Source organism: Cololabis saira, chromosome 3 (genome assembly GCF_033807715.1).
Source record: "Cololabis saira isolate AMF1-May2022 chromosome 3, fColSai1.1, whole genome shotgun sequence".
NCBI lineage: Eukaryota > Metazoa > Chordata > Actinopteri > Beloniformes > Belonidae > Cololabis > Cololabis saira.
Window position 1 is genome coordinate 9,017,724 of NC_084589.1, and position 19,702 is coordinate 9,037,425.

At 42.5% G+C, this 19,702-nt stretch overlaps 1 protein-coding gene across 3 annotated transcripts in view; it reads left to right on the forward strand.

The window, feature by feature from the left end:
- Positions 1-19,702, forward strand: part of LOC133425111 (intermembrane lipid transfer protein VPS13B-like) — a 362,452-nt gene that overhangs the window by 164,974 nt on the left and 177,776 nt on the right. For all 3 annotated transcript variants that reach the window (XM_061715807.1, XM_061715794.1, XM_061715800.1), the window contains 2 exons: positions 1,429-1,562; positions 17,930-18,164. In XM_061715807.1, the coding sequence (XP_061571791.1) occupies positions 1,429-1,562; positions 17,930-18,164 (369 nt within the window). The remainder of the gene's footprint in view (positions 1-1,428; positions 1,563-17,929; positions 18,165-19,702) is intronic.

The window sequence follows — 19,702 nt, forward strand, 5'->3', positions numbered from 1 at the left end:
ACTGCCATCACAGTCATGCGTGCTGCACCCTTCACATGCTACTCAATGAAAAAACTCAACAAAGTTCATTGTTTGCCATCGCTGACTGTGTGGGTATTTGGAGTAAGAAAGTTGGAATAAGTTCTGCAGACGGGACAAAGAAAAATGTACCTCGTGATTAAGAGTGAAGGAGAACGTCGATTGGAAAATATAGGTCTCCAAGTGCACAAAATGTGCAATTCAACACTGATTGTAGGCATCATGACAAATACAGTCTATTTCATAGTCCCCAAGTGCCAAAGGCACCTGGAGGCTGAGCGTGAGAAAGGGCTGCAAGAGTCCAGACACAGCGGTCTCGCTCTTCCACTCGCACACATGCACAAACACACACTCAGCTATAGTGTGCTTATGCACCTGTGATCTTAGTCACTTATTACACATCTACACACAGAAACACACACATTTTAGGCAGGATGCCACACCACCACCACACTAGGGTAACTCAGGTAATCCATTCCCCACTCCCTTAGTAACATGTTGTTATTGCCATGCCAACCCACTTTGGTGGTATTAGCCAGCGTGGTGTTTGAGGAGGTACAGTAGTGCTCTGACATCAGTGCTTTTGCATGACAACTGTGGGATAGAGCTGCTGAGCAAGGGAGACTTTAAATCATGGAATATGTCTTAATGTGTCTTCAGAGAGACCTCCCCTTCTCTAACCTCTGGCGCCCTGATGGCTTTAACATTCATCGACCTCAGGTTAACCTAGTACACTTGGTGTTCCGTCTCATTGCCCTATTTCTGCTTCTGTACAAATGTCACACTCCGTTTCTCTACGTCTGCAAGAACGGTGTGTTTTTGACGTCCAGGTTCATATAGTTAGTGCAGAGATTAATTGTATATGTTTGTTGCTGTGTGATCTCTGTTGCTATGACTGTCAACACAGACAATCAGCCTTTGTCTGGACCACAGCAGGCACACGAGAGCGAATCATGTCTAGAGTTGTGTGTGTGTGTGTGCACTTGTACACACTTTCTCCCAGTTCTCACAGTTCCTTTTCCAGCCGCTGCTGTAGACAAGAAACCCACGTGCCAACATTACATCACCTCAATGAAGTGTCAGTTAAACATCATATAACATGATACTAGACATGAAAAGAACAATGAATTTCAAAGGCGGTTGACTGAAGGATACTGTACCGTACATGCCGGACAGGTCACCTCATCATGTTGGTAAATATTACATTGCTTAAGACTTTCCAGGGTAGTGAAACGTCTCTGTGGTACACAGGTGGTGCTGCACAACTTCCATCAAATTTGATATGACAACATATAATTTAAAAAATTGTTCATGAGAAGCAAAATGTAATTGAGTGTTAAAGAAAAAGGGTCTCCAATGTTTGTATTTCCTTTTCTCATGCTTCTCTCTTCCTCTCTCACTCTCTCTCAGAATCCCGTCCTCTGTCAATCCCAATGAAGGTGCTTCCCAATGCCACAGGCGACGGGTCGTGGACGACATCCGACGAGCAGATGAAAGAACTCATCACTCATGCCTGGGATGCTGTTAAGCGGCTTACAGTACAGGTACCAGACTAAACTTGTTTCTTCTACTGCACTTATTTTGCATGGCAGCATTGAGACGTTGATGATCTAATCTGCATAATCATGTAACGTCTACCTTCCTATGATCTGTGTTTGTACTCGAAGGTTACGGTTCTGTCACCTGTAAATGGAAGTCTGACCTGGTGGAGTGTTTGTGGCTCACAAACTCAATTCTGACTGGGCTTCTCAGACCTTCATGTCCCTATTCCCACCTCTTTCTCTTTCTTAGCTGGGAAGGTTTAGTTGAGCCTTCCCAGCTAAGCTCTCCCTTAGCTCGAGGCCATATCGCTTCCTGTGTCTGTGAGCTAGATAATTCCCCTGTTTTTCCTGCATATTCATTTGTATGTTTCTCCTCATATTTTTGGGGGAAGGTCTCCGGTTTGCTGGCTCCAAATGCAGGTCTTTCTGTTTAAAGGAGACAGTTTAGTGTTCCTGTTGTGTGTCTGCTTCATATCATATCACAACACGCTCCATCTTTACTTGATCAGGAAGCGCTAACGGTCTTTTGACTGACATCTTCTGAATGCGAGAGCAGAACATTAAACCACATGCACATCGTGGATTTACGTAATTTTACGTGGACTATTGTTTGCTATTTTAAATAATAATGTAGTTTAGAAATAACTTAGTTAAAATCCTTCTATTATAAGAACAAACATAGTTTTTTACTGTTCTGTTCCATTTAGATTTCCACAGATCATAAATAAACTGTGTCTTTTATTAGTGTTGTACTGTTTAATGTGCTGGCAGGTCGTCCTACTTCATATTCATTTCCTTTCAGTGCATACCCATTTGCAAGACCCAAATACCACTAATTATTTCAATTACAATCTAGCATCTAGAAAACCTTTTTTTTTTGGTTTCATAAATGGTCACCAATAACCAATGAGGCTCAACTCCAACAACCCTTCTCAAATCCCCTTAATTCTTGTTTTTACGGGACCACACAATTGGATTTCAGTCTAAATGGAAAGTGAGCATATTACATGTGAATTTAAATAACGCGTCGGAGCCGAGCTCACATGTCAGTGCCGTGAACTGTTTACAGTTCTTCCACTAAAGTAGCTCAGCCTTCTAATGCGCCGCTGAGCCAGTCATTGCCTCCACTTTCCTCTGTCCCCTTCGGCTGTGTGACTGGGACCACACCACCAACTGCAACAGTAATTAGGAAACACCGTGTCCTGTTGACATGTGAGTGGAAGCGAACCAAACCGAATAACCCAACAGCTGGTACCCCAGGTCCTGAATATTCCCAAACTTAAACCACTCCATTTATTTTAGTGTGGTGTAAACAGAATATCTAATGGCTCGCACTACTGCTTCACATGTGCCCAATTTACCATATGTGGCTTTCTTTCCGTCTTTTGCAGGAGAGAGAGAGTGAGAGAGAGAGGGAGAGGTCGGTTAGTGATCCTGGACGATCACTGACTGGCTGCTCAGGCCACTGGAAGCAGTTTAAACAGAACAGGAATATGAGCTAGATAGTGTTTATCTGTTTCAAAGTCCGATTGTGGTCATAGTGCTTTGTTGCTGTAACTTTAATTCTTTACAGATTAATACCAAGATATATAAAGAAACTGAAATCTAAGATAATAAAGAAATAATAAGAATTTTGGCAAGATAATTCTAAAGAAAATAAGGTAAGAAAATACTAATAAAACAAAATGGAAAAGGTACAGACCGTAAGGTTTACTTTCACTACTGTGGTTAGTCATTATTCAGTAATCCAAATGCTGAATTTCTCTAATTAGATTATATTATCATACATTTTGATCACTCATACTAGCTGTGCAATAAGAAAATCAACATGTCAAATTTAGCAGATGCTTTTATCCAAACCGACTTACATCTGAGAGAACAACACAAGCACAAAATCACATACAGTGGAGGGTCCAGCTGTATCAGTGCTGGTCAGACTGCCGAGAGTCCAGTTGGACACAGGTGCTGCCATGCTAATGCTAGAGTATAATTAGGGCCCGAGCACTCACAGCGTTTTTCTTCCGACGAAAGGAGGGCCTTTTTGCCCCCCTAAACGTGCCCCAAAAGTCACCAAATTTTGCACCAAGCCAGTCCTGGCAAAAAATTTGATATTTAATGGTTTGCATTAATGGGCGTGGTAAAATGGCTCAACAGCGCCCCCTAGAAAACTTTGTGCCTCAAGCCCCACAATACGGTTACCGTGGCGACGATGGACACCAAAAAGCGCGCCCCCCTTCATCTGATTGGTCCATATTTGATAGTTCCTACTTTCTGCCATAACTTTTGAATAGTTTTACATAGAGTCGTGGGTGGTGTCATCGGACTCGGTTTTGACTCCTTCACCTTAATTGGTGCAAATTAGCCCCACCCCTTCCTCTGCAATAACTTTTGAATGGTTTGACGTAAAGAGTCGTGGGTGGTGTCATCAGACTTAGTTTTGAGTCCTTGACTTTTATCGGTGAAAATTGCACGCGCGAGGGCCCGTTCATCGCTGCTTGCAGCTTTCCTTTTATTTTTTTTTAAATATATATAAGAACGCTATGTCTAAAAGTGCGTGCAGCCACTAGATGCCAAAGTGCTCCTTAAAGAGCTGAGTCTTTAGCTTGCTCTTAAAAGTATGTCCAGACCCTGCAGATCAGACAGAGTTTGGTAGGTCGTTCCACCATCGGGGAACAATGGAGGAGAAGAGTCTGGCTACTGATTTCACGCCACATGGTGGTGGAAGCACTAGGCGTCTTTCACTGGCTGAGCGGAGCAGTATTAAAGGTAGGCAGGAGCCGTTTGGATAATTGTTTGGTAAGCCAAAAGCAGAGCTTTGAACTTGAACTCTAGGAAGCAGCAGTTCCAGTCTGCCGTTGTCGGTGGTTTGACTAAAAACATGCTTATATCACGAAGGATGTACCTTCATTTGACGAGACTTAAGCCAACCGATTCGGAGCTGGCAGGCTGCAATGAAACCTCACAGCTTTGCTAAAGCAGTTAAAGGCACCAAAGGTTGATATTGTGTCTGATTTGGAGGTGTTTTATGATGTTTTGGTTGTTGCTCCCTCTTTGTACCCCACTATACTTGGCATGTATGTACTCCCATAGATTTTAGTAACACAAGCCTACACTTTGATAACATGCTACGTTATCATTCGAAGGCGATTACACACGATGAAAACATGGTGAATACTGCTTACAGCATCTTTGCTCCTGTTGCTAATCTGTACTCTGGTACTGAGCCATGTAGGTACTGACACCAAAAACCGCTGGTACTTATCCCAAACTTATCCCAAGATCTGACACACGTGGCGACAATCAAATATGTCCAAGACCACATACGCCTTTGTTACTCCACAGAGGTGGTTTTAAAGGATTTAAAGCCAGGCTGCACACATTCTGCATCTCAAGAACGCTGTGACATAGTGAAGTTTGATGTGAAGCATCACAGAGAGAGGAGTGCGTCATTGCACATTACAAGACACACACAGCCCACGGGCGTATTACAGGGAGTCAAGTTAGTAGAGCAGGTTTTGCTCTACATTTCTACAAAGGGACTGTTGCAGAGTGAAGACATCAGTTAACTACCTGTGTTTAAAAGCCCAAGTTTGTTTCCAGCAGGACCTTTATAATTCAATCCTAAGTAAACTTTATAAAACGTTTGTCTGGATGCACTAAAGAACTTACTCTTGACATTTTACTTGCAGCCGAAGGTAGTTGTGTCTCTCGACCTTAAAAAACTGTCCAAATCCTTCTGGCTGTAGATGCAGTGAAGAGACGTATATTACTAATGAGGCCTCATACACTTGTTGGTCATCACAATCAATAAAATCATATTACCTCCTTCCCTATCAGGTTCTTCTACTCCTCACATGTAATACATTTCCGAGGTCCGCTCTTTACCTTGTGTTTTCTTACATCTGCTGTACTTTCAGTCCCATGCCACCTTCCAAACTCATTTTCTTCCTGTGGCTGCTCATCAGGACCCCTCTACATCCTGTCATCTCTGCTTCTCCACCTTATTCTCTGCAAGGTCACCCACGCTCTCCCCGCACCCTGACAGTAATTACAAGTGATTAGGACGCTGATTCTATTTCAGGAATTTTGAAATAATTCCTTCGATTTAACACATGAATGTGTTCAGCTTTGGCAAAGAAGTATGTTGCTACCAAAACTGAAATGGGATCTGCTGAAACAGAGAGGCCGTTGCCATGGAAAAATGAAGTAACACTGCTCCCTGCAGCTGCCATGCATTAATGAGTACAATATTTTTGAAGGAGAAAAAAAGAGGAGAAAAAGCAATGGGGTTGAAAAGGTAATGTGATGGAAAGGAGAGGGATGTTCGGAGGCAAGGAAGAATGAAGGGAAAAAAATGGGCACAGAATGAGTTTGAAACCAGGGGGAAGGTGACAAAGACAGAAAGGAGAATCATGTGCACTGCACATTCAGAGTGGCTCTGATGGAGCAGGCCACATGGATCTGAAGCTCTGCTGGATACCTTATTTAGACACATGAATTCATCCCTCCTGATGATGGCACAATGACAGAACCTGAGCACTTCCAACATAGCTGGGCCTGTGTGTAGTTTCCTGTATACTGTGGTTAGTACGCACCAAAACTGGCATCACCCATATGAGTTGTGGGTAAAGGCATTTAATACTGAAGCACAAATTGCTGTAAATATTAAAGCTGGATTTGATAGAAAGGGGTCAGAAACCATTTTTGCTTCATTCTCAACTAGGTGCATTTTGCGTTTCTGTAATAGAAAGTAATGTGCAAGCCAAGTTAGTCAAAGCTGTATGCAGGAAGTGTTTGCTCTTATTGAGTATGTAAGAATCTCCACACTGATAGACTTGCATGGAGATATATGACTGAAGTGAGCCCAAGCTTTCTTCTTGTTGTGCTATTGATCTGCATGGGTGCAAATATTATCTGATTTACCCTAAAACCACTTCCACTGTTACTTGTGCAAGTGTCCAGGTATCCAGTTACAGCCCTCTCCTCACACGTATGCTGCCCTACATGGTTCTGAAACAGTTTTATTAAAAATCACAGCAAAAGAAGAGTCACGATGCTGACATCACTCCTGCTTGGTGTATGCATGCGTTCTGCTCTGTTCCAGACTGCTGAAGCTTAACTTGGTTCAGCAGATCACTTGCCAACAAATTATACTTTTGAAATATGAAAGAGATGATGAGAAAAAAGGTAGACGTTCTCCTCCAAGTGCCGACTCTATCTCTCTGGTATAGTTGGATTTAAATGAGAGCAGATGTGTCTTAAGCTCTTTACCTTGTGAGAATGCTGAGTTTGCAGATATGAGTATGCACATATGCACATGTTGATGGGTGTGTTAGTGTGCATGTGTGGCCACAATCCCATTCCATCATCTGCCACTGTGTCAATACACTGATGATCTCACAGATGTTGTAGAAGCACAAACATGTGTGACCCTCTCAACGTGCCGGAAAAGTGCTTATCAAGATTCTCCCGCGTGTGCAACCTCACGAATCTCAGAAACCTAGAAACTAATTTTCTTAGTGTAGTAGAACATGCGTGTACACCTTTTCTTAAGTAAAGCATTGTCAGAAACTGAAACTGAAATAGTGGTCACAGAAAATCTGCAGTTCCCATGCTCGTTTGGAGCCCACTTGAACTGTTCACATTCACCCTTTTGTCTTTGGACAGAGGCAGAAGCTGCGCCGAACACAGGTTAAAACAGATCAGGGGAGGTTTACAACAGCTCTGTTTGGCCTACATCATTTGGTCACACCATATAAATCAGTAGTGATGAAAATTTGCCAGAGCTGGCCCATAAAATCTTTGTCATCTGCAGTCCATCACTATCTGATCCAATTTGGCATGTATTACACACTGCATAACGTGATCCCAGCCGCCTTTTAGTCTCTTCTATAAGCCCGAGGCAAAGTTGTCTGGCCACACCACTGTTGTAAACCATGCCAGGCCTTTTTTTTTCTCGTTTTTAAATGTTAGTCCATTTGTATATTAAAGTTTAAGCTAAGCTCTCAGCTCTTCCTAACTTTAAGCCTCGTCAATCCCTGTCACCTCACCCCATTCTCGACCGTTAGATCCCTCCCTATAAATCCTTGGCCCTCCACAGATGAAAAGCAGTTATCACATCCGAGTGCTCATCAAGACCACCCTCTGCAAGGGCATCCTCACTTTGGTGTGGGCATCCCATTAGACCCCGTCTGTGCCGGCTCACCGAGCCGGGGTGGTGGAGGGGGGGATTGTTTGGGATAGGCAGTAGGCGTAGGCGAGGCAGGCCAGGCCTGCCGCACTCCTAAGGCCACTGTTGGATCAATAAACGCAGCGATCAAAGTTGTAATTAACCCACCGCGTTAACACAAACAGCCGGCCCAGCAGAAACAAACAAAGCCTTCATGTCACCTAAAGCGTTTATTTTTGCAGATTTCCACCTCGGCCAGGGAGACCTCCAGAGCTTGTCAGCTTCTGTAAGCAGTGTTAGAAGAGAGGAATGCAGGGCCAGAGAGATGGCTGGCTGCCTGGCCGCGCTGCCGTGCCAGGCCACGAGCTTATTGCTTGTGGTGGCATGTGGGTGAGACCAAGCCTATCTGTTGTCAGGAAGCATCACGCTTAAATGTTTTCTCATGTATATCAGGACGGAAAGCTGCTGTCTGGGGCTGTAGTTGAAACTCGGTGTGTACATGTGTTCACTGTGGACACACCTGCACGTGTCATCTTCAGGTACACACATTAATCATTTTAATTTACAGGGAGACACTATTTACACTGTTGCCCACTCTTCCAAGTGTGTATTTAGACAGAGCGGAAAACGCAGGAAGATATGAAAAAGAGAGGAGCACAAGGTTAACAGTGGGCGGGCGTAGTGGGGGGGGTTGCGGTGGACCTTCTGTTCATCCGACCGGCCACTTCGGAAACACACTGTCCTGTCTGGTGCAGGCACAGGAAGATTACATTTGGAGAGGTATCAGATTTTTAAAACAAAGGGATGTGTTTTCCGTTCGCTGCCGATCTCTCCACTGAGAGTTTTCTGCTCCAGAGCTGCAAATGTTTTCACTGGGGATGCTGGGAGGGTGTTTCTAATTTCCTATCCTCTATCTCTGGGTGATTTCCTGTGTGTCATGGCTTGCTTATTGTGTGTAGAGAAAATGAGAGAAAAATATGTCAGTGCATAGCCTGTGCACTCGAATGTGTTAGTTATTGTGCAGGTTTGTGTGTGTTTCACAAGTTGTGGGGTCTCTCTACAGTGGGCTGATCCCGACCCTCAAAGTTCATGCTCTGCTAGCGGCTGTGTGGAACTGGGACATCCAAGTTTCTCTTCCCTGCTGTGATATGAAAACAATAAGCCCAACAGCGGATGTGTCCACAGTGTCACAGGGCAAATGTCACACATGGACTCGGCTGCCTGTTTAAAGATAGATGAGAGTGACAATAATTGCATTCTGTGCTGTCAGTACTTTTTAGCAGAACATGTGTAGCGCTGAAAATACTTTTCAAGACTAGTTTGCAGTGGGTGTTACATCTTCATAATGCAGGATAAAATAGTGGAAGGATAATGTCTCAGAAAGGACCACTCCACCATAGATTCCTCCCCCCATCTGACTGTCGTCCTGTAAAAGAGGAAGACAGTCTTTTAATTCTAAGGTTTTATACGTCAGGACATAATAAAACAGTCTGGTTCTTTGCTGATCAAAAAATCATATATATACAATTACAGTTTCATAACAACGTTTGACTCACTAGAGCGGATCATTATTGAACCAAAACTAAACCTAAGTGTAGAACCGGTAAGTGGCATTACTAATGGCGCTTTTCCACTAGTACCTACTCAGCTCGACTCGACTCGCCTCGGTTTTGCGCTTTCCCACTAGGGGTCTAACATGCCGAGTAGATACTTTTGCTGTAACTATTCTGCCAAGGTTCTAATCGGCTGAGTCGGCTGTATCTGACGTCATCACACTACAGGCAACCAATTGGTCGGGGGGTTGGCCAATCAGATGCCTGAGTCTGGATGTGACATAATTTCAAGAGCGAATCGCAGCTTTTTGTTTAGTTTTTTCTAAGAACAATGGCGTTGTTTTAAATTTATATCAAATAAATGCCACAGAATATGCAGCAGATATATCTACTCATCCATGTTCTCCATCTTTGGCGCCTTTACTTCTTCGTTTGTGTCGCACAATCGAGTATGTCACAGCAGCTTCGCTCCAACCCTCCTACTTCTGATCTGGGTATTGAAAATAAACGAGGGCAAGTCGAGTCGGGCTGAGTAGGTACTAGTGGAAAAGCGCCATAAATATATCCTACAACTTGGCTGCTTGTAGAACCACATTTAGCAGCAGTATCTTGATGTCATAATTTTCTGTATGACATTATTGTAGACCCCCCCCCCCCCCCCCCTTTATGCACAGCATTTCAGTCAGTTTGATGTCTTAACTTTGACATGACCATTGCCAGTCGTTCTCCTGTAAGTTAGCTGCAGTGGTCGGGATTATTCTCCGGTTGTGTAATCTACTTTCGTCCAAATGTTGTCCGTCGGACAGAAAGCCTCACATGGGATTTCTGGTACATGGATAAGCTCATAGCTGATTCAGTCACTGCAAGGTGCCAAGTACCTTTGGAAGCGAAGCACAACCCTCCACCGCTGTGCTTTAACATCAGTATGACGTGATTTGAGTGGATTTTGTCAAACTGTAAAAATGGGAATGGTTTTGGCCAAATGATCAATGATCTCTACTTTGATAACATCTGTCAGCCTGATTGATGGGCAGCTCCTCGTGTGTGTGTGCGCGTGCGTGCTGTACATCTGCCTGTTGTCCCCTTCTGTAAGAGGAGCTGTGAACATGGTCTCGTGGAATTGTGTTACAGGGAAAAGCCTTTGTACCTTCCTTACAATCTTTTATTCTTCTCTCATTCAACCCACTTTCTGAGAACGACTCTCCGGGGAGAATGTACTATCTACTGTTCTTCTGTGCTGTAGACAGGCTGTCCTCAGTCTAACTGACTGCTCTGTCATTTACTGGCGAGGCCTGGAGGATCATAAGAGCCTCCTGTGGTTATATAGGCCATTTCCACATGGCTTTAGCCTTTTAAACCCTAAGTGTGTTTGGCCCTCAGCTTCCTCTCTATTAGAACCTGCTCTGCTGGAACCAGATAAACCATCTCCATAAATACTCAGAGAAATGCTACTCAAGGCAGACCATTTGCTCCCACTTCTGCTTAAATACACTAAAATTTCATGCTCTTGGGGGATTTGAAGCCTGAGAAAATTGAAAGACCAATTGAGATGTAATCGGGGATAAAATGGACCAGAGTTTGACACCTTGTATCCTTCAAATAGATGCTTGAAGGGTTTTCATTTATTTATGCACATCTATTTGTTTTGATCCTCTCATTTTTCGTTTGGCTGAAGAACAGACACTGCAGCCAGCTCGTTGTTGTGAACGGCTCAGCACACAACAGAATAAATGTGGGTCATAAACGTTTAACTTCTGGGTTTTACTGCCGCTTCATTACCGCTCTCGTAGTGGGCCTTTAGCTGAATTGGTGAGCAGCATCACGTCAAGCAATATCAACACATAAAGACGTGTGTGTGTGTGTGTGTGTGTGTGTGTGTGTGTGTGTGTGTGTGTGTGTGTGTGTGTGTGTGTGTGTGTGTGTGTGTGTGTGTGTGTGTGTGTGTGTGTGTGTGTGTGTGTGTGTGTGTGTGTGTGTGTGTGTGTGTGTGTGTGTGTGTGTGTGTGTGTTGTAGTCAGGTGCTTGAGGCCAAGAGGTTTTTTCTTTTCTTGTTTTCTTCAACTACTTTTTCATTCTGAATTCCAGTGAGCTCTTTTCTTTTTTCTTTTTTTCTCCTGAAATGACTGATGATTGTGCTGTAAGGGGGAATATGATCTTTGGTTTGTGTGTGCTCAGTTTTGCACGTTCCTAATGTGAACATGCAAGCACACATGATGTATGTGTGTGTATGCTTTTGTAAATGAGTAAGTATGTCATTTGAGCATGTTTTCACAGTTAAAGTCCAGCACGTGCAGCTTCATGAGGAGTTTATTGGCTTCAGTCTTTTTTAAACAGAGATTTCCTGGTCAAAATTGAAAAGAGTTTCTGCTTTTTTGAAGTATATTAATAAAGTGTGCTTCAAGGGATACGCCCTCCCCCAGAGTACACACACAGGCACACAGTCACATTGTCCATCAATGTTTTTCCTGAATGGATCTGTCATTATAGGTGGTAGGAAACTGAAGCACACGTCCCAGACTCCTGACAGTTGACTCTATTTGTTATGTTAAAAGATTTGGTTTCTCTTGGACCGGTCATGACGTCACTGGACAAAAGGAATGACCAATCATCTCTCTCTTTTTCTCCTCAGAAGTTTGTATTATTACATAGATACGTTTTGAACTCACCTACTATTCTGGTTTGAAGCCACATCTGTAAATGAATCATGTCCTTAACGTTGTTCATCCACATTCATGTTCAAAAATCCATGTTTGTGCTTTAAGATTAAAACATAGATTATGCACTCTCATAAAAGTGCACAACACATCTGTATTGATTTGTTGTGCCTGAGTCATTTCCAAGGCTGTCATTTTTCGCTGCTCCTTTATTCCACATTACCCTGAACACAACCCAGGGTGAAGTTGTGTATGAAATATTCCATACTAAAATTATCCTCCAGTTTTGCACATGTTTTATGCACTCATTCCTATTTTTAATTTCATCTCAGATTTTTCCTCCTGCTGGGATAGGAAAGGCTGCCTTTTCACACTAAAAGAAAAAAAACATTTCCACTATCCTGGATGTAAATATAGTTTACTTGGCTCAGTGAGCGGCTTGTGAACACACTGACACTCCAGAAGAAAGAGTGGCCCTTCGCCTCCCAAATATGACTTTTCCTGTCTCTCCAACTCACACAGCCGCTCTTGCACACATACACGGTTACGTATACATGCCCATCACAGCAGACACTGTCACATGCATGAACCGCCTCCAGCAGTCTGTTTATTGGCCCGTTTCTTAGCCAATAAACAGAATTGCATAAAATACCAACCACAACCCCGACACAACCTCATATGAACTTTCCCACCTGAAATACAAACATACTCTCACTTTCAACTTAGACCTTTGGTCTTGAACATATAGACACCCCAGTCTTTGTGTGACAGTCCTGAACTCTAGACCCTCCTCGGCTCCCGACCTTTCCTCTCCTTGTACCTTGTCTCCTTTTGCTTTGGTTGAAGACATTTCTCTTGATCTTTTACTCCATCCAACCTAAATCAGTAAGCAGTACAAGAAGTACCAAGGCTCTCGTTGTTAGGGTGATGGGACGACGGAGGGAAATAAAGTTGAACAGGGAGAAAAGTTTAGAACACAAATGTGGGGGGGTTCTCAGACTGTCTGTCAGATCCGTCTCGTGTCTTCAGTTTTCTCTTCCTTTGGCTACTGCCGGTGTCTCAGCATGTGTGCGAGTCATAGAAACCAAAGACCACAGAGGTGAAGCCATAGGGAGGTGTGCGTGGTTAACCGCCGTGACCTGCTCCGACCCGCAGCTCAGGGAGCAGCACGGAGGATGATGAAGTTTCTAATTGTGTGATTGGCACAACCGCAGACCCCAGGAAAGCCTGGTACTTTTTATTTGGTCACATGTTGGAGGGGATTTTAAATACATTCAAGGGAAAAAAGTAATTAAAAGGGCATTATCATGTTCTTTTTTTGAAATAACAAATGGTTTGCTGAAACTCAGAAAGCAATACGACACTTTCAGCAGTCATTGTTTTTCCTTTTATCAGGAGCTAACAGTTGGTCAGTTTAATGTCCTGGCATCTAGCTTAAGTAAATAAATGTTATTAAAGGAGCTGTATGTAAGAGCAATAATAAAACAAATCATAAAATGACCCCGATATGTCAACAGACATTTAAAAATCATGTTCCTTTCAAATACTTATGTCACTGACAACAGCACTCAAGCCAGGATATTCCAGTTTAAAAAGAGGAGTTGCAGCCCTCAACTGATGTTTATGTTGTCATTTTTTGTTTTGGCCTGAAGCTCCACCCTCCACCTATCTCCCAATCACCAAGTCAGTATTTTTTCTGAAGCTCCACCCTCCACCTATCTCCCAATCACCAAGTCAGTATTGTTTCTGAAGCTCCACCCTCCACCTATCTCCCAATCACCAAGTCAGTATTTTTTCTGAAGCTCCACCCTCCACCTATCGCCCAATCACCAAGTCAGTATTGTTTCTGAAGCTCCACCCTCCACCTATCTCCCAATCACCAAGTCAGTATTGTTTCTGAAGCTCCACCCTCCACCTATCTCCCAATCACCAAGTCAGTATTGTTTCTGAAGCTCCACCCTCCACCTATCTCCCAATCACCAAGTCAGTATTGTTTCTGAAGCTCCACCCTCCACCTATCTCCCAAGCACCAAGTCAGTATTGTTTCGGCATCCGGGTTGCCAGCTCGGCTCTAATTATCGCAGCCATGGCAGCCTACGTTCCTGCTGTATTCTGCAGCCTACCTGGCAACCTCTGGTCGGGGGGAGGAGGGGGAGGGTACACGCCGCTCAACAATATTTTGAAAGTGACTGCAGTACCAGTTTTGGCCATTTCTTACAGACGGCTCCTTTAAGTAAGGTAATTCATTTTATACAACATAATAAGGCATTTTCTGTCTTATTGTTTCTCTGTAAAGGAGTATTTTTCTATAGAAGATTATTTTCTCTTTAGCATGGCCTTTAATCACTGCATTCTTCTGGATTTTAACAGTTTCTCTCACAAACTGCTGTACAGACGTGTTTTATTATCACTTGATTATAACATTTTTTAATGTGGGTTGTATAGTTCTCAGTTTCTGTTAGTAAAAATGTAAAAATCTTTGGACCATCGTGCAGCTTTGGCAGTGACACACTGTTTTTAAGCTCTTCGTAGTCTTTTTTTGATTTAACTGCACCTGTTGACCATATTTGTCTTGGATACGACTCCAGCAAGTAAAGCTGTGGCCTCCAGGAGGAGTGTGGACGACAGCAAATCCAGTAAATGTATTCTTCAGGCCCACCGACCTGAGCAGAATCATATCCAGACCCTGGCAAGATGTTCTTTTCTCTTTCAGAACAGCTAATTATCCGCTGGGTTTTGCGTTTCTTTTTCCTCTTTATATTGTGTGTCTGCTGTCATCTTGTTCCGTCACATCCTCAAGTCCTGCATTCAGTCTCCTTTATTCTGCTTTTGTTCATATCTACCCTGCTGACCTTAATGCCCTCTCCCTAGAAAAGGAGAAAAGGAGATGGTGCTTGCCGTCACTTGAACTTTTTTTTTTTTTTTCCCCATTTCATACTTTTGACCTTTTGAAGCATGTTGATACTTTTGGCCTCAGTGAAAAGAAGCTGAAGTGCAATTTGAGATGTTAATTTAAGCTTTAAATATCAATTTTTATTCAGCCTAGCACTATATAGCACTTTACATACCAAGTGTTTGCAATGTAAATGACGTTTTATGATTTTTTTTATGATTGGTAGACAGTAGAAAACAAGTGAATATGTGCCTTTGCTGAAGATCAGAATATCAAAGGGAGACTGGTTGGTGGAGTTGAGCACCAGCTACATGTACCGTTTCTGAAGCTCAGAAAGTAACTCCGATGATAAGTTGCAAGCTTTGGATAAGTAAGTATGGATATGCATGGGTGTTAAAGTGTTAAAGATAGAAAGTATTTGGTTATTCAGGCCAGAGGATGAAAATGAGATGAACCTGAACCCTTTATTAGACTATTGAGGCACTTATACATATGAAGTTATTATATACTTGTCCTTTTCACGCAGCAGCTGTGTCATTGGTGCTGAAAAACCATCCTCTTTAAAGCACCACAGAAAAGCTTTTGCAGTTTTTGCCACTTGCTTTTACAATGCTTTTATTTTGTATTTTGCACGGCCACTTGAATTTTTCTTCCGCAATTACTTTCTTTTAAAAGATGATGACTTCAGCTCTGTGAGTGAGTTTCATTGTTGCTGGTTTGAGATATAGTGGTGTAAAGCGATGTTCGGTTGTAACTCGTCTCCCCTCTGTTTCCCCAAACGACAATAATAAAAAATACCCCACCTATCAGGGAATCCTTCCTTTAAAGTGCTCATTTTAAGGGCTTCTGTCTCTGGTAGTCGGTAAGAATGAAACTCTTCTTTGTCAGTAACTACCAAGAAAAGCCATTTGCTACCAATGGTTAGTATGAGATCAATTATATGTTGAAATTATCCTTCATGAGCGACTTCTCAAACACAGACCAATTTCCTTTACTGTTTGAAGTGTGGGAGCCTAAATCAGTGAGAATTTATTTTAGTGGTTTATATTCAATTATAATATCTACTGTATAAACGTTTGACTTCCAGAATGTGATAAATGGTGACAGATTTAGTCAACCATCATGCACAGTATGGAAGTAGAGTAATTTGGTGTAAGAGGTCATTTACTGCTGGTTTGTGTTGTAATCTAGCTCTGAACCATTTGAAACAGCAAAAGCGTACAGTAGGGATGAGGTTACACCTATTTGTTATGCCTGCCCTTTGTTTGTAGCTACATGTCTTACAATAATAAAGGTTAGCTTTCACGTAAACAGATATGCATGCATATCTTTGAATTACTTTGAAGTATAGTTTAAGGCCACGTTTACACGTAGCCGGGTATTTACAAAAACGGACATTTTCCCCTCTACGTTTTCAAAAATATCCTCGTTTACACGGACCCGCATGAAAACGCTGTTAACGTCATGCCAGCCAATCAGAATCCTGGAAAAAACATCAACAAATGACACGTGTAACTTCCAGTTAAGGCTGATTTATGGTTCCGCGTTACACCAACGCAGAGCCTACGGCGTAGGGTACGCGGTGACGCACAGCGTACGGCGCGCATCGCCGCGTACCCTACGCCGTAGGCTCTGCGTCGATTTAACGCGGGACCATAATTCAGGCTTTACTTCCAAGATGAACGAGAGTCTTTGGTTTGGAGTGACAGAGAAGTGGAGTTAGTTTTAAGTGTGACTTTAGAATATAAAACAGGTAAAATACAAGAAAATATTGACCGGGGCCAAACTAATTGTAAACAGGTCGCACACATGACGCTGGTGAGTTTCTGGTGCATAATGTGACGTTCTGAAGCTTAAATCTCCGTTTTCCTCTGTTTTCCTCCGTTTTCCTCTGTTTAGACGCAAACGTGAAAACAGAGTTTTTGAAAATCTCCACTTTGGCCGGAGTTTTCAGAAATGATCGTTTTTGGGGGCTTTGAGCTGCGTTTTTCGGGTAAACGAACGGCCAAAACGCATGAAAACGCCTCAGTTTTTGCTCTGTGTAAACAGCGCCATAAATTCCTCCTCAAATGACGACCCCTTTAATCAAACTCCTTCATGATCTTGAATAAATCTGCAAGCGTTTCAACTGATAATGCTAAAAACTATTTCTGTATACAAGTTCTTGAATTTGACCATTTTTACCGAAGCAGTTGTTTTCATACTTAAACAGCAGTTGATAAAAGATAGGAAGATGAAGTTTGTGTATCAAAGGGCTTGATTTTTCATTAAAAGTACTGCAGGCAAGATCAGTAGGAGCTGATCCTCCGTGTGGCAGGAGAGTGTTAGTGTCAGGCGAGTGTAACAGCGCTAAACTCACTTTCCGTGTGTTTGCCTGGTTTCCAGCTCAGCTCTGCAGCAGACCAGCCAATGTCACTTATTTGATTTTTTTTTTCTTTCTCATTAGCTCTTTAAAGAGTGAAAGCCAAATATATCAGTATGCAACTATTCTGATTCCAGAGTTCTTTGAAGAGTAATCAGAACAGGAAACAATCTGAGATGAATTTGTAACCACATCTCTCTTATGCGCTCTCTGTTCTCCTCATCTAAAGTCTCTCCTTCACAGTCCTCACCCTCAACTCCCATCAAAGCCGCTCGGCCTGGTCTCCATATTCAGGACTGTACAACATTTGTGCATGAAAATATAAGCTAAAAGCTACTTCCTATGCAAAATACCAATGCAGTTTAGTAATGGTGAGGGGGGGTTCTTTCTCTTCAGGCATTAGTAAAGAATTATTGTATTGAATTTACACGCTTACTGGTTGGTGATGACTAAAATGATGATCAGAAATGTGGACGACACCCCGCAGCTGGACCGGGTCCCCAAAGGGGAAGACAGAGACACGTATCCAACGTGTTAAAGCTTAAGCTATGATGGTGTACATATAATGTCGTGTTATCCACAATCCAGCCTTTTCCAGAACCGCCCACTGCCCTCCAAACATTCTTGAGCCCTGAAAATGATTGAGAAAGTCTGGGACAGGTGCACGCTCACGGAGCAAGTGACACCCATTTCAGTGGAGTGACCTCATGTGTCCTGTAATTTTCTCTCCCTTTTCCAGTTGGAGCTGAAGTCATGCTGCGTGTTCCTGCCTAATGACAGCCTGCCCTCTCCGAGCACTATCATCTGTGGTGACATACCTGGCACGGTGCGGAGCTGGTACCACAACCAGGCCTTCATGCCTGGCACTCTGGTGGTCTGCCTGCCCCAGATCAGTGTCCTCAGTGCTGGGCACAAATACATGGAGCCGCTGCAGGAGCTGCCCTTCGTTGTCTCCAAGCCCATCTTGGAGGAAGGTAGGTTTCCTTCTATCACTTTTAAACTTTTCATTCAAATGCTTGGATACTCTCTTGAATATTGTGAAATCCTTCACTGCAAAAACTCAAAATCTTAACAAGAACATTTGTCTTTTTTCTAGTTAAAATGTTTCATTTTTAGTAAAAAAAAAAAAAAAATCTCATTACACTTGAAACAAGACTCATCACTGGAAAAAACAACAATTTTCCCCTGTTTCAAGTAGATTTTCACTTAAAATAAGTAGAAAAATCTGCCAGTGGAACAAGATTCTTTTGCTTGTATGAGAAGATAAATCTTGTCCCACTGGCAATTTTTCTACTTATTTCAAGTGAAAATGTACTTGAAACAGGTGAAAATTGTCATATAACAAGTTATTTTTCTAGTTATGACTCTTGTTTTAAGTGTAATGAGATTTTTGACTAAAAATTAGACATTTTAACTAGAAATAAGACAAATATTCCTGGTAAGATTTTGAGTTTTTGCAGTGTTGAACGACCTGATATCATAAATACATCATAGTTGAATGTTTAGAGAAAAAAGAAAAACAAAAAGTAGTATTAATTTCCTACCGATAATTAATTGGTGTGGTTTGATGATATTAATAGTCTGAATACTGTGAATTTATCATCATTACGGCCTTTTCAACACTAGGAAAACCTTTGACCCACAACCACTCATTTACCGTGACAAAAGACAAACAAACTTAAGTAACGAGGCCGGGAGATGAATCCCAGTCGCACATGTGGTGAGCAACACCTGTTCCAGTCGACACAACGAACCGCTAGATGGTTGAGCACCAGGCCAAGGAAAAAGCACGGCTACCTTTTTCCCCCTGCTTTTCAGTGACTTCAGGGTGGAATATACAAAATTCAAAGTTGCACTAGAAAGACAATAAAACAATGACATCGGCTGCTCAAATTAATGAAGCAGGAAAAATGAACGACACATGCTTTTGGAGATTAATTCCTGTCCTTTGAAAAGCTTTTCTGCACTCTGGATCCAAGTGTCTCTGTGAAATAGAAGAAATATGGCCATCGGATCTCGTTCCAGCAGGAAAGCTTCTCCCCTCGTGTAAGGTAGTTTTAGGACAGCAGATAAGTAGTTTCAATACATCACAGTGCAGCATCTTGCATCTCAGACCAACAGATTTGGATCTACAATTCACGTTATGTGTTGGATCCTTCGCCAGCTTGTTGGGTAGCGCGTGTTCTTTCCCATGTTTTCAATTAAGCTTCCTCATCCACAGTACAATAAATAATTTTCATTTTGTCTGGTGTGTAACCAGACCAGCCCAGGAACCAGTCGCGGCCTCAAGTCAAAGTCTGTCCAGCCCCCAACTTGCGTCAGTGTTTTATTTATGGTTCAGTAAAGAACAATGCAATTTCATGGTTCAAAATAATTTCAAGATGAAAGCGTTGGCTGTTGGGCTCTTTCATGTTATCAAAGTTGGCCCATTAGAAACAAGTTTGTTACCCTTGTCCAATGTCATGCAACCATATGTTTAGTCTTTTTAATAGTTGGTGGGAAAATGTAACTT